This window comes from Siphateles boraxobius, unplaced genomic scaffold, assembly GCF_051911475.1.
Source record: "Siphateles boraxobius isolate OS27281-9 unplaced genomic scaffold, OSU_SipBor_1 72, whole genome shotgun sequence".
NCBI classification, from domain to species: domain Eukaryota; kingdom Metazoa; phylum Chordata; class Actinopteri; order Cypriniformes; family Leuciscidae; genus Siphateles; species Siphateles boraxobius.
The window spans coordinates 3,049,186-3,065,457 of NW_027509200.1; the positions used below are offsets into that span (position 1 = coordinate 3,049,186).

At 46.9% G+C, this 16,272-nt stretch overlaps 1 protein-coding gene across 1 annotated transcript in view; it reads right to left on the reverse strand.

The window, feature by feature from the left end:
• Positions 1-2,481, reverse strand: part of tmie (transmembrane inner ear) — a 47,855-nt gene extending 45,374 nt beyond the window's left edge. Inside the window, exon 1 of the mRNA XM_077217282.1 lies at positions 2,174-2,481. Coding sequence (XP_077073397.1) covers positions 2,174-2,323 — 150 coding nt within the window. The 5' untranslated portion in view covers positions 2,324-2,481. The remainder of the gene's footprint in view (positions 1-2,173) is intronic.
• Positions 2,482-16,272: the final 13,791 nt, after the last annotated feature.

The window sequence follows — 16,272 nt, forward strand, 5'->3', positions numbered from 1 at the left end:
CTAAACATGGAAGCTTGAACGTGCGCTTGACACACATTTGAGCTTCTTCTTTTCCTCTCAATGGCGGATGGCAAACCAACTTGAATCTGCACACTATTGCACAACACCGGCACGAATGCTGCTGTCAAATAACGGATCGAGCTTAGGATAACTGAGGATCAGGCTTAGGACACAGATCAGTTAAAAAAACATGCTTAATCGGAGCCGATACCTATCCTTGAGAATAAATAAATAAATAATTCCTGAACAAAATCTCATACTGCGTCGCACTGAAACAAGCACACCATACAATGCATGCCGTTTCATTATGACTTTAAAGTTTAAGTTAGGGGTTTGTTTAAATCATCATTTGATCATCTGTGTCAATGTGTTTTTGTGACCGATGACCTTCAAAGTTCAAACAGCCATTATCCTTTTCTCCTATTCCAATAGTTTATTTCAGTACTTTGGGTGAAAAAAATGAAGAAAAGAAACATAAATGATGCTCTATGTTTGCTATGCACATCATGCATCTCTTTATTTATTATCCATCAGTCGTTCGAGACTCTCTGAGGAAGTGACCTTTCATGAAGGTGAGCTCTAATGTTCCTGAACTCACACTTTTCTCAGAGGTTTATCGTCTGGGTGGATTGTTATAAATAAATTGGTCCGTGGTTGCTTCAATTTACATTTTTTTTTCAGGCAAGGAATCATTGCTTTGTCTGACAGACCCAGCACAAGTGTCCTTGCACTACTACACTTAGCTTTTTAATAGCAATATAAATAAATAAATAAATAAACAGCTGCATTTGACTGTTTTTTAAATAACATAAGCGTTAACTTTTAGATGTAGTTAGAGAAATCTAGATTAGGGTCCAATTCTCTACGACTTTTGCCTCAATAAACTCTTAATAACTACCTTACTAACTATTAATAAGCAGTAATTAGGAGTAAGTATTGGGTGATTAAGAAATGTAGAATATGATCATGCTGAATAAGGCATTAATATGTGCTTTATAAGTACTAATAAACAGACAATATCCTAATGATATGCATGCTAACAACTAATAAGCAACTAGTTAATAGTGAAAATTGGACCTTAAACTAAAGTGTGACCAATTTCTCTAGCTACATCTCAAAGTTAGCGCTTATGGCATTACAAAAGTATGTATAAAGAGTTACAGGGAAATCTTCTACAGGTCTAGATGAGTTTTTAACCTCATGAAGCCAATGGATCACTGCAGTTGTGTCTGTCAATGCCTTCAGTGCCATAAAACTGAGAAGCAGTTCACGCTAGTCTAATAAATAAACAGCAGCGTTTGACTGGCAATACATTTTTTTGAAACAACATTAGCACTAACTTTGAGATGTAGTTAGAGAAATTGGTCACACTTTAGGTCCAATTCTCACTATTAATGATGACTTTTCCCCTTAGTAAACTCCTAATTACTGCAGATTAATAGTATAAAGTAGTTCTTAAATGTAGTATTGGGTTTTCAAGGGATGTACACTATGATCATGCAGAATAAGGCATTAATGTGTGCTTTATAAGTACTAAGAAACAGACAATTTCCTAGTAATATGCATGATAATAAACAACTAGTTATAAATAAATTGGTCCTTGGTTGCTTCAATTAAAAAATAAAATCAGGCAAGGAATCGTGTTTTTGCCTGACAGACCCAACACAGTGTCCTTGCACTTCTGCACTTAGCTTTTTAATAGCAATATAAATAAACAGCGGCGTTTAACTGTCAATACATGTTTTTGAAATAACATTAGCACTAACTTTTATTTGTAGTTAGAGAAATCTAGATTATGGTCTAATTCTCACTATTAACTATGACTTTTCCCTCAATAAACTCCTAATTACTGCTTATTAATAGTAAGGTAGTTTAGCTATGGGATTAAGGGATGTATAATATGATCATGCAGAATAAGGCATTAATATGTGCTTTATAAGTACTAATAAACAGCCAATATGCATGCTAATAAGCAACTAGTTAATAGTGAGAATTGGACCTTAAACTAAAGAGTTGCCTAGAAACCTACTGCATTTTTAACCTCATCACTGCCATTGTGTCTGTCAATGCATCCAGTGCCATAAAACTGAGCAGTTCACGCGAGCCTGTCCGACACAAAGACAGCCACAGCGACAGTGCAGTGTAAGGGCCATAACATCCGAGCAGCTCCTACCTCTGGGTCTGGTATCTGTGCCGCGGCGTTGAAGACGTGGTGTGAGATCAACACCGCCGCTACGCTCATCAGCAGCGGCACGAGGGTTAGCGGTGGATGATGCCCAGGCCCCTCGATCGCCATCTTCCCTCTTCTTCTCCCGCGCCTCATCCCTCCCCCGGCTGCTTCTGCCCCGAGAGCTGGGCACGACCACAATAGTGCAGGTGATTGATAGTCGATCGGTGAGAAACGTCCACCGCCTCCCCTACATTAACACTGCTCTGGTCTCTTCAGTCGCACAGATGCACTACGCTCTCCAGCCTCTCGGCTAAAGGCCATTCATTAATTAATAGCCCCGGTGTGGTTTACAGCCTCGCCGTCCCGAGCACAGAGAGGTTACGAGAGTCGTGGGGGGAAGGGAGTTACACAGAAGCACACAAAGGGATCAGAGGAATTGTGTGACACGCTGTATTTTGATCTGCTTTGCCAAAGGATCGGCAACAGGTTCCCCAATAATCATGTGAACAAACTGTTGTTCGGCTGTCCACTGAGAGAAGGAGAATTCAATGAAAGCAAACTGTAAAAGGCTGACATTGTTTGCTTTTTTCCAAAATCAAAGAAAAATCAAACAGCAACCTTCCAGTCTCCCTCTTGAATCCAACACGGAAGCTGCAATGCATGGACTGGCCACTAGAGACTGGCTGCAAAAGAGAGTCAATCCCATAGACCCCCATGTTAAAATCCCCAACTTCACAGCAGAAAAACATGTTTACATGGTGCAAAAAGTGGTTTTGGTCTATATAGCCAATTTTGCCCTTCACAACAACTGTGAGGGGGTGAATTTTTGTATAACTCATGTGTATAAATTATATTAAGCCTTTAAGTTCTGCATAATTAAAGGCGTGGCCACTTGAGTGACAGGTGGATTGAGATGATGTCACTCCTAGCCGTTTGTCTGCTGTCTTTTAGCATCACGCCACCTCAGCTAATCCGCCTCGCTGCCCTGTTTCGATTATCCGGGAGTGACGCGCGGCCAAGATGGCGACAACTGGCTCCGCCCACTTTGGGCTTCAAAAAGGCTCTTCAGAAACGTACAGGTGACATCACGGACACTACGTCCATATTTTCTTAAAGTCTACGGGAAAAACCTGCCTTTTGCAAAACTGCACTACAGGTTTCAGCTGAATTTAATTATAGTGGCAGTACAACACAAAAGTTTTAACTTTAATTTCTTTTGACAGCAGCATATTATTGATTCATTATGATGCATTTTTGCACGAATCCTTAAGCAGTTCTATCTTATGACCTCAAAACACTTCAAATCATTGTGCATGATTTGTAAACTAATACATTTTTGATTGTTTGTATCACATAACCAGCTCCATACAGTCATATAAAAAAGTTGATGTTGCTTGGTGCGTCAAGGCCTGAGCGACCACCTGTTCTGCTTTTCTCCATGTTCATTTTTCTTTAGTGTGTAATGTTGCTGTTTGAGAGTGAAAAAGCTCCAGTTCTTCTCTATATCAGTGTCAGTGTTTCTGAACTCCTGAAACGCCTCCATTGTAGTCTTGAGTTTCTTCCGGGAACGAACACGTCACAATATTCCTCATTATAATAATTCATACGCAGAATAAAGGGGCGGGGCCTGGTTGAGTTAGTTAGTAGTGTGTTAAACTGGCGGTTATGGTAAGGGGCGGGACATTTCCCGAACACACTCGAAGCGCTCGACCAATCACAACACACTGATCCAGCCGACCAATCAGAGCACAGTGTGCTTTTCAGGAGTAGCTTTATAGAGACAGAAACATCAAATGATTTTCCTTTGTTTCTTTTTTTTGTAAATCAACATCATCTTACAATTCCTAAAATGTAACCTTTACCTTTGCATTTATGTGTACACCTACACTTGCTTAACTCCAAAGTGGTTCCTGTCAGTGTAAGAGACATTGATCTGTTTTAGCCAATAACATCTGCTCATATGAGCCGCACATGTGTGGAACTGAACCTGATCCTCTTTGTAGACAGTGCTATGAACCCTTACAGAAACAGATCAACATTAGATTGATTTCATTGACAATTCCTCCAAAGTCTGAGAGTATTGTGACAGACTTGATTAATATACTGGCTTTCATTAAAAGCCTCACATCTTTATGTAATTCATAAATCATTGGCTACAGCACTGAACTTGTGATATGACTCAAGATTGCTGTTTTAGTAGTTTTCTCCACCATAAAGCTCAACTGGCTACATTACACTGTTTATTACTATACATGACTATTTACCAAATACTATAAAATGAGATACTAATTTGAGGTGAAAGACATGGTTGTATAAGCATCAACTGATCCAGACAAAGACCAGTAAAAAAAAATTGTTTATTGCAACAAAAAAAAAACAGCTTTTCTTTGCATCATTGGACCATCATAATCTACCTTTTATTGACATCTTAAAAAAGGGTCGGCTTGACAAAACACCTTCAAACATTTTACACCAGGTTAATACAAAATTAGGCTAAACATTTTTTTGAATAATAATGTACATTGTATTTATTTGCTTTTCAGACTTATTTTACCCTAAAATGTCACATCATTTTAGTTTAATATGTACTTGCCATAAGTCCTACTAAATGTATTATTAGTCTTTGTGATTAATCTGCTATCTAATCTGTTGTTTTAGATCCATTATTGATGGACACAGAATGTAAATATGAAGCGAGTTGTTGTCCTTTGTGGTCTCTCAGTTGTGGATACACTTATACAGCTCTTTGGCATGTCTTTATATTTGTTAGATATATTGTCCCAATAGATTAATTTGCTTAAAACCAAATCCATATTTATTCGCATTTGTAACACATGGCAGAGCATTGGCGGAAAAACAGTGCAGCCGTATGTGAACAAATGTTAGAGATAGTTCACCCAAAAATGAAAATTTTGTCATTGCTCACCATCATGTCATTCAAACATGAAGATTTTCTTTCTTCCGTGGAACACAAAAGATTACATTTTAAGAATCTTTTAGCTATTTTTCTCTGAAAAACAGTTTTTTTGTCTCTGTCTCTCTGTGTGTGTGTGTCTGTGTGTGTGTGTGTGTGTGTGTGTGTGTGTGTGTGTGTGTGTGTGTGTGTGTGTGTGTGTGTGTGTGTGTGTGTGTGTGTGTGTGTGTGTGTGTGTGTGTGTGTGTGTGTGTGTGTGTGTGTGTGTGTTCGTTATAATTATGTTTTTAATCAATGCTATCTGATTATCTATTTGAGGCTCACTCTTAGAGGAAAAGGTTCCATATGGAAGCTTCAAGGGTTCCGTCAGGAGCTTCATATAACTAAGAACCTTTCAGCAGTTCCCATCATGAGATCATTTTATGGATTTAGTTTTAATTCAGTTATTTTTAATTAAATTTTAAATTTTAATTAAACAGTTTGTAAAGATACTTTAGCACTAGAAAATGCCATCATTTAAGGCATTTCTGCTTATATAGAAGATTTTTGTCATGAAGCATTCGGTAAAATTGAGCCAAGAACCCCAGAGATCTATATTGAAATCCCACTGAACCTCAAAGCTCTAGATTTAGAGCAACAGGCTTTCAGATCTCTGCTGTATTGAGCTATATTTGCATTAACCACCAAGTCATCATTGGCAGCCCATGAGCAGATGGCTGGTGTGTCTAAGAGGGGAAGCACAGTTGTCAGTCGTCAGTAGCAAACAGTATACTCAATAGTGCACACAAAACACAGATTTTAAACTTATACATTTCCATATCACCACATTATAACTTCATATTAACTTCAACTGGCAACTGCTATATATCAAACTTAAGCCACATAAGCCTCTTTCGCACTGGGTAGCTCAAGGAACTTAGTTATAGGAACTAGCAATCAGGGTGGTTCCCGAGAACGTAGTCTGTTTACTAACGTAACCTTGGTTCCCTTTCGTTGTCACTCCGAGTTACGTCGGATGACGACGAATGGGGTTTCGCTTAGAAAGCCTATCAACTTCGAGTATTACAAAACGAGCCAATGGCAAAGAAATGCCATGGGTCTGCGGAATTTGCATGGCGTACCTCCGCCCCACCTCGTGGGTATAAAAGGAGGAAGCCGGCAACATGCAGATATGTTTTCGCTTCGGAGCCAAGTGTATTCTTCTCTCCACAAGCCATCTCTGAATTGTCAGCTTCACAAACGAGTACCTCGAGTGTTGGTGTGACGGCGATCTACGGCGAGAGCGTGCTTCCTGCTGATCTGTTGCAGTGGTCTGCCAGTCGGTGCGTTTCTCCCCGGGTGCTTCAACACTTGAGTTTTCTCTCACTAAAAGAGCTTACACGTGGCACGTGTTAACACTTTTTAAAGATGTCTCGCCCGTGTACTTCTGGTTGCGGCAGATTGGTATCGGACTCTGATGGGCACGAGCGTTGCATAGTATGTTTGGGCATTGATCATGCTAGAGCAGCGCTCGTGGATGACTCATGTTCTCTCAGTGGGAACATGACCATGGCGTCATTACGGTCGAGACTCCGTGAACTCGCAAGAGTGAGAGTCCCCTCATCCACCCCCTGCTCTGCGGCTGGTGGCCAGGGTGACCTGAGGGTTACGGTCTGGAACAAGGCGCCGACTATGTGTCCGCGACCCCAGCCTCCCTCTTCAATGACGGTGCCCGCTAGCGAACTGCTGATTCCCGCGGGTCTACCCTCTGGTGTTTCAGTTGAAGCTACAGAGGAAGATGCCATGTCTGTTGCAGCATCACAAGGTGGGTTTGAGTCTTCTGGAAGTGAGGGCTCGTCACAGCTGCCAACTTCCGGTGTGCATACGGCTGTGCTCGAGTCTGATCCGGAGATGACGGCCATGCTTTCCCGGGCAGCCGCGAGCATCGGACTTGAGTGGAGGCCTACACCCTGTCCCGAGCGCTCGCGGCTGAACGATTGTTTTTTGGGTAAGGCCGCCGACCCTCGTCCTCGGCAAACCCCAATGCCTTTCTTCCCGGATGTGCATGATGAGATCTCGAAGTCCTGGAAGACCCCCGTCTTCTCGGGACCGCTCGCTGGTCTCATCCGCCTTTCCTCCCCTCGATGAGGCAGCTGCCCGTGGGTACACTGGGGTTTCCCCGGTTGAACGCTCTGTTGCCATGCAACTATGTCCTCAGAGTGCTTCTTCTCGGGGCGAGCCTAAGCACCCATCCAAGGCCTGTAGATTTTCGTCGACCCTGGTGGCGAAGTCTTACAGAGCGGCGGGACAGGCAGCTGCTTCACTGCATGCTATGGCCACTCTGAGGTCTACCAGGCCCAGATGCTCAGATACATGCACGAGGGTAGGACAGACCCAGGGCTCTTTGATGAGCTGCGCGCCGCGACCGACCTTGCTCTCCGGGCGACGAAGTTTACCGCGCGCTCCCTGGGTTTGGTGATGTCCACAGCTGTGCTCCAGGAGAGACATCTGTGGCTTAAACTGGCCGACATGCGGGACGCGGAGCGGACCCGTCTGCTTAACGCCCCCTTGTCCCAGGCCGGCCTCTTCGGCGCTGCGGTTGAAGATTTTGCCCAACAGTTTTCAACTGCCCAGAAACAGACCGAGGCCATCAGACACATTCTGCCCCACCGGCCCGCTGCTGCCTCCACCCAGCCGGCCGGGCAGACGCCTCGACCTGTTTCCCGCCGAGGGCGCCCTCCTGCGGCTCCCGCCCCTCCCGCCCGGACCACGCAGCAGCCTTCACCCAGGGGCCGGTCGCGGAGGAAGCCGCAAGAAGGTGCCACAGCCCTCTCCTGCCCCGCCCCCCGCTAAACGCCGGGCCAAGCGGTGCTCCTGAGACGGGCTGCTCAGGGATGATGATTGTTTCTCAGGAGGTGGTAGCAGGACCACTCCTTCCCCCAGTGGAGGGCCGGGGGAGAATCTTTTGTTCTCCATTCCCCGCTGCTCACCCACGGGTGGGCAGCACCCTAATGTGGTTAAAAACAGAAACAATACCCTCTTCCCTGAGCTCACAGAGTTCTCGGGCGACACAGAGCGCCGCCCACAAGCCGTGCTCTCCTCGCCCCCCTCTGTCCCAGAGGCAGTTGACACGGCGTGCCGTCCACGGACCGCTTCGCCACTGTCCCCCTCTGTCGCCAGACCCCTGGCAGAGCAAGCCCCCGCGGGACGACCAGCCTGGTCCTCCCCTGGCCCCCTCTGCCAGGGCGCGGTTGCTAACTGTGCCCCCACATCGGGCCGCTAGGCCGTCCACGTTTGGGCCATTTACTCCGCTTCGCTGCCCCTCCGGGGGGACGCCTGTGGTTCGCATGATCCCGCTGGTTCAGTTCCTGGGAGCCTGGCTAGAGCTTCCCCGTCTGTCCCGCTGGATCGCGCGGACCGTCAGGCTCGGCTATGCGATTCAGTTTGCACGGTCCACTCCACTTTGGTCGGTGGCAATGCCCCCATCATGAGAGCAGAGATTGCCACACTGCTGACGAAGGGTACAATCGAGACTGTCCCTCCAGCCGAGATGAGGTCCGGCTTCTACAGCCCCTACTTCATTGTCCCCAAGAAAACCGGTGGGTTACGGCCAATCCTGGACTTGCGAATTCTGAACAGCTCCCTTCACAGGGTGCCGTTCAAGATGCTCACCGCCAAACCCGTTTTCGAATGCATACGGCCCCAGGATTGGTTTGCAGCGATCAACCTGAAGGACGCCTACTTTCATGTCTCCATTCTTCCTCGACACAGACTGTTCCTTCGGTTTGCTTTCGAGAGGCAGGCATACCAGTACATGGTTCTCCCTTTCGGGCTAGCCCTGTCTCCTCGCATCTTCATGAAGGTCGTCGAGGCTGCCCTTGTTCCCCTGCGGGAACACGGGGTTCGCATCCTGAGTTATATCGACGACTGGCTGATCCTAGCTCACTCTCGAGATCAGGTTTGCGAACACAGGGACCTAGTGCTTCGGCACCTAGCTCGTCTGGGCCTTCGGGTCAACTGGGAGAAGAGCAAACTTTGCCCCGTGCAGAGGATCTCTTTTTTCGGTATGGACATCGACTCGGTCGCCATTTCCGCGCAGCTTACAAGCGAGCGCGCGCAGTCACTGCTGACTTGCCTGAGACAATTCGAGGGCAGGAGTGCGGTTCCACTGAAACTCTTTCAGAGGCTCCTGGGGCATATGGCATCTGCAGTCGTGGTCACGCCGCTCGGATTGCTTCATATGAGACCGCTTCAGCTTTGGCTTCGCGACCGAGTCCCGAGGTGGGCATGGCAACACGGCACGCTCCGAGTACCAGTTACTCCGACCTGCCGTCAGTTCTTCACCCCGTGGTCGAACCTCAGTTTCCTCAGGGCGGGTGTGCCCCTGGAACGAGCTTCCCGGCATGTTGTCGTCTCAACAGATGCCTCCACCACGGGCTGGGGTGCCATTTGCAATGGACATGCTGCTGCGGGCTCCTGGACAGGACCCCAGCGGCTATGGCATGTCAATTGCCTCGAGTTGTTGGCAGTACGCCTTGCCCTGCACCGCTTCCGGGCGTTGCTCAGGGGTCAACACGTACTAGTTCTTTCAGACAATACCGCCACTGTAGCGTACATCAACCATCAAGGTGGTCTACGCTCCCGCCGTATGTCACAACTCGCCCGTCACCTCCTCCTATGGAGTCAGAAGCATCTGAGGTCGCTTCGAGCCATTTTCATTCCCGGAGCGCTGAACTGTGCAGCCGACGAGCTCTCACGGCTTCAGCCACTCCCTGGAGAATGGCGACTCCATCCCCAGTCGGTCTAGCTGATTTGGGACCAGTTCGGGGACGCACAGATAGATCTGTTTGCCTCCCACGACTCGACCCATTGCGCCCAGTTTATTCCCTAACCGAGGGGACGCTCGTCACGGATGCTCTGGCGCACAGCTGGCCGCAGGGCCGCAAGTATGCGTTTCCCCCAGTGAGCCTTCTTGCGCAGACCTTGCGCAAGGTCAGGGAGGACGAGGAGCAGGTCATCCTGGTTGCCCCTTACTGGCCCAACCGGACCTGGTTCCCCGAACTAGTACTCCTCGCGACAGCACCTCCCTGGCCGATCCCTCTGAGGAAGAACCTTCTTTCTCAGGGACGGGGCACCCTATGCCACCCTGGTCCCGATCTCTGGAACCTCCACGTGTGGCTCCTCGATGGGACGAGGCAGGTTTGACTACCCTACCACCAGCGGTGGTGGCTACCATCACTTCCGCTAGGGCGCCGTCCACAAGTCTATGCGTCGAAGTGGAATCTCTTCGTCAGCTGGTGCTCTTCTCACCAAGAAGACCCCCGGAGATGCTCGATCAGCGTTGTGCTTTCCTTCCTTCAACAGGGGCTGGAGCGAAGGCTGTCTCCCTCCACCCTGAAGGTCTATGTTGCCGCTATTGCCGCACACCATGACCTCATCGAAGGTAAGTCGGTGAGGAAGCACAACCTGGTCATCAGGTTCCTGAGAGGAGCGAGGAGACTAAATCCGCCTCGCCCTCCTCTCGTTCCCTCTTGGGACCTCTCAGTGGTTCTAACTGCCCTGAAGAGTGCTCCATTTGAGCCCCTGCAATCAGTTGAGCTTAAATTCCTGTCTATGAAGACAGCGCTCCTGGTTGCACTAGCCTCCATCAAGAGGGTAGGGGACCTGCATGCATTCTCCCTTGACGAAGCGCGCCTGGAATTCGGGCCGGTTTACTCTCACGTGATCCTGAGACCCCGGTCTGGATATGTGCCCAACATTCCTACCACTCCCTTCCGGGACCAGGTGGTGAACCTGCAACGCTGCCCCTGGAGGAGGCAGACCCAGCCTTGGCACTGCTCTGTCCAGTACGCGCTCTCCGCGCCTATGTAGACAGGACAAAGTGTTTCAGGACCTCAGACCAGCTCTTTGTCTGTTATGGTGGGAGGCTGAAGGGGAAGGCTCTCTCCAAGCAAAGATTGTCTCACTGGATAGTGGACGCAATTGCTTTGGCATACCAGCAGCAAGGTCGACCGTGCCCCCTTGGTGTTACTGCCCACTCCACCCGGAGTGTGGCGTCCTCTTGGGCTCTAGCGCATCGCGCCTCGCTAACAGACATCTGCAGAGCTACAGGCTGGGGGACACCTAACACATTCGCCAGATTCTACAATCTCCGAGGGAAGCCAGTGTCCTCTCATGTACTCGCTTCAACCAGCTAGTACTGGACCTGCTCAGGTGTCTTCGCTTGCTCGCCATTCCACTCCACGGACTGGATACGTGCGATATTCTCCTCAGGTCTAAGACTGTTCTCCACAGTCTAAAACGCCATGCGTACTAGGATCTGACACCAAAGTCCCAAGGGCAGTAGCCCGGGGCTCATATAGTGCATAGTCACCATGGACTCACAGAGAGTCGGAGAAGAGAGGCTGTAAGCATCATTCTCCATAAACAGCATCCTACAGGAGCTAATCATGTTAACAGTGTAACACGCAGTCAGGGTGAACAATGTTTAGCCTGAATTGGGTAGCAGTACGGGTCTTTCAATACCCATGGAGCTGTTCTATCGATCAGTGAACAATGCACAAGCAAAATTCAGCATTCTGAGCCGGCGCAACGGGGCAGATAGTGCTGATTACTAGACCGACAGCAGCTTGGCCTGCAAGTCGGGAACCTCAAGGTTATAAAACCTTATAAATGTAGATGACGAGGTCCAGCTTGCCGTCGTACAGATATCCTGCAAGGTAATCCCGCTAGACCACACCCACGACGAGGCCACGCCTCTCGTGGAGTGCGCTCTGACACCCAAATCACACTGCAGGCCCTTAGAAGTGTAAGCCAGCGCTATGGCCTTGACTATCCGTCTCGATAGGCTCTGTTTTGACGCGGCTAGTCCCTTAGAACGTCCGCTAAACAAAACAAAGAGCTGCTCAGTCTGTCTGAAAGCAGACGAGCGGGACACATAAGTTCTCAGTGCCCTGACCGGGCAAAGGAGACTCGTGTCCTCCTCCTCATCGTGAACCGGAAGGGCAGACAGGGAAATCACCTGGGCCCTGAACGGTGTGTTGAGGGATTTAGGCATGTACCCGTGCCGTGGTTTGAGTATGACTTTCGAGTCATTAGGCCCGAATTCCATACATGTCGCGCTCACTGAAAGCGCTTGTAAATCCCCAATGCGCTTCACTGAAGCGAGAGCCATAAGCAACACTGTTTTGAATGACAAATGTTTCATGTCTGACAAATGGATTGGCTCGCATGGGGCACCTTTCATGGCTTCCAAAACCATAGAAAGGTCCCACACCGGGACTGAAGGAAGTCTGGGAGGATTCAGCCTCCTAGCTCCTTTGAGGAATCGTACGACCAGATCGTTCCTCCCCAGTGACTGGCCAGACACTGGTTTAGTAAACGCTGCTATGGCCGCCACATAAACTTTGAGCGTGGATGGGGTTCTGCCCTTATCCAGTAGCTCTTGAAGGAAGGAGAGAACTTCCGTAACCCCTCAGTCGAGGGGTGAAAAGCCCTGAGCTTGACACCAGCCAGAGAACACAGACCATTTTGAGGAATAGAGCCGTATAGTAGACGGGGCTCTAGCCTGTGTGATCGTGTTTAAAACTCCTTCCGGGAGGTTAGCGGGTACCCGTTGATGGCCCATGCATGTAGGGACCATAGTTCCGGGCGAGGATGCCAAATCGAGCCTTTGGCCTGAGAGAGGAGGTCTTTCCTCATCGGTACTGGCCACGGGGCAGTTCTGATCAGCTGCATCAGGACTGGGAACCAAGCCTGGTTCGTCCAGAACGGAGCCACAAGCAGCATCCGTTTTCACTGATTCGTTCCAACACCTGAGGCAGAAGCGAGACAGGGGGAAAAGCATAGAGAGGGCAGCGGGGCCAGACGCTGGCCTGCGCATCCCTGCTTTTGGAGAAAAACTTCGGACAGTGAGCGTTTTCTTGGGACGCGAACAGGTCCACCTGCGCTCTGCCGAATGTCTCCCAAGCAGTTGGATTGTCTGCGGGTGCAGCGACCATTCTACTGCTGGAACATTGTTTCTGGACAGTCTGTCTGGTCCCAGATTCAATGAAAGCAGATTGTGCTGAGCCCAGACCAGGAGGCGTTCCGTCAGCCTGTAAAGGTTTCGGGACCTGATGCCACCCTGGTGATTTATATAGGCCACCACTGACATGTTGTCCGACCGGACCAGGACGGGGTGACCTTTTATCTGGGGACAAAAGCACCTCAGCGCGTTGTCGACTGCCATCATTTCCAGACAGTTTATGTGTATAACCTTTTCCTGTTCTGACCACTGGCCAAAGAACAGTCTGCCCTCGAGCAGCGCTCCCCATACCGAGGTGGAGGCGTCTGTAGACACCATCTTCACACTCCAGAAAGTCCCCAGACTCATGCCTGACTGATACCAGTCGGTCGCCTTCCAAGGTTCCAGAGCTGAGACGCATTTCAGATCGACCTAGAGGCGAAACAGACCGGAGGCCCATGCCCGAGGTGGAACTCACAGATCTAGAATGGGTCTGAGACCCCTGTCTTTTTTCGGTACACAGAAAATATCTACTGTATAGACCCCCTTCGCTCTGAGCTTGAGATAAAGGCTCTATGGCCCCATTGCTCAATAGTTTCGCTATTCTGTTGATTGTGCCCTGGTAATTGGTGATTCAATCACACGGAACGTGAAAATAGGGAACCAGCCAACATAGTCACATGTTTGCCGGGAGCCAGAGCGCCTGACATCAAAGCAAATTTAAAAGTGCTGGCTAATGCTAATATCAATTACATTTTTAACCTTAGATTGGTTTGGAAGTTTTTTGGATTTCCAAATTCGGGGAACAGACACAGTCTCTATATGATGATATCTAGGTGAAAGAGGCTCTATGTGATGGGATTTATCTGACCTTGGTGAGACGAGGCCGCTAGCAGACGGTCGGTTTAGCCAGTTTGTCTGCTTGTCTGCTTGTCTGCGTAAATTCTCTAAGATTGTTATTCACGTCGGCACTAATGATGTTCGACTCCGCCAGTCGGAGATCACCAAAATTAATATTAAAGAGGTGTTTGAACTCGGAAGTACGATGTCAGGCACTGTAATTTGCTCTGGCCCCCTTCCTGTTCGAAGGAGTGATGAGATAGTTAGCAGATTGTCATCACTCAATGTCTGGCTGTCTAAGTGGTGTCCGCAAAATAATATAGAATTCATAGACAATTGGAAAAGTTTTGGGGGCAAACCTGACCTGTTGAAAAGAGATGGTATTCATCCCTCCTTCATCTAAGGTTAAAAATGTAATTGATATTCAACAAATAAAAAATAGATATAATACAGATGAACAAACGATAAAGCTTGGGTTGCTGAATATCCGATCCCTTACTTCAAAAGCGCTCATAGTTAATGATATGATTTCAGATTATAACCTAGATGTGCTGTGTATGACAGAAACCTGGCTAAAACCAAACGATTACATTACTTTAAATGAGTCCACCCCCCAAGATTACTGTTATAATCATGAACCTCGCCTGAAAGGCAAAGGGAGAGGTATTGCTGTAATTTATAGTAATATTTTCAAAACCACTAAAAAATCTAGTTTTAAATATACTTATTTTGAAGTGTTGGTGCTTAAATGTAAAAATATATAATGTAAACGACAAATCAAGTTTGAGAATTCTGCTGGCAACTGTATACAGGCCGCCAGGGCACCATAAAGATTTTATCAAAGAATTTGCTGACTTTCTATCAGAATTAGTATTGACTGCAGATAAAGTCCTAATTGTTGGTGATTTTAATATACATGTAGATAATGAAAAAGATTCAATGGGATTGGCATTTTAAGACATTCTTAACCCTATTGGAGTTAGACAACACGTGTCAGGACCTACTCATTGTCGTAATCGTACTCTAGATCTAATATTATCACATGGAATCAATGTTGATGCTGTTGAAATTCTGCAGCAGAGCGACGACATCTCAGATCATTATCTAGTCTCATGTAAATTACATTTAGCCAAGGCTGCAAAGCCAACTCCGTGTTACAAGTATGTTAGACCTATCACTTCTGCCACTAAAGATTGCTTTATCAATAATCTTCCTAATCAGTTTCATCATCTCAGCATCCCAGATAGCTTAGAAGAACTTGACATTGCAACAGAAACTTTTAACTCTCTCCTTTCCAGCACTTTAGACACAGTTGCTCCGTTGCACTTAAAGAAGATTAAAGAAAATAGTCCAACACCGTGGTACAACGAGCACACCCGGGCCCTTAAGAGAGCAGCCAGAAAAATGGAGCGCAACTGGAAGAAAACAAAACTAGAGATATTTCGGATTTCATGGAAGGAGAGCTCGATTGCTTACAGAGAGGCTTTAAAAGCTGCTAGATCTGCTTATTTTTCAACCCTATTAGAAGAAAATAAACATAATCCTAGGTATTTATTTGAAAAAGTGTCTACACTAACGAAAAAGAAAGCTTCAAGCCCAGAAGTTTCCAAGAAACACAGCAGTTATGACTTTATGAACTTCTTCACTTATAAGATTGATAATATTAGGGACAAAATTATAACTATGCAACCGTTTACTACAGCATTACATCAGGGAGTGCATTATAGTCTCCCTGAGGTAAAATTTGATTCATTCATTGCCATAGGAGAGGAAGAATTTTGCAAACTCGTTAATTCATCTAAATCGACAACATGTATGTTAGACCCTATTCCGACTAAACTACTGAAAGAGATGCTTCTAGAAGTCATAGATCCTCTTCTTAACATCATTAATTCGTCTTTGTCTCTAGGATACGTACCAAAAACCTTTAAGCTGGCTATGATTAAACCACTTTTTAAAAAAACGCAACTTGATCCTACAGAATTAGTCAATTACAGGCCGATCTCAAATCTACCTTTTCTATCAAAGATATTTGAAAAAGCAGTATCCTCACAACTGTGTTCCTTTCTTGAAAGAAATGATATCTGCGAGGATTTCCAGTCAGGATTTAATCCCGCACCATAGCACTGAGACAGCTCTCATTAGTCACAAATGATTTGCTCTTATCATCCGATCGTGGTTGTATCTCTCTATTAGTGTTACTTGATCTTAGTGCTGCATTTGACACCATTGACCACAACATTCTCTTAAATAGACTAGAAAACTATGTTGGCATTAGTGGAATTGCATTATCATGGTTTAAATCATATTTATCTGACCGCTATCAGTTTGTTGCAGTAAATGAAGAGATGTCTTATCGTTCAT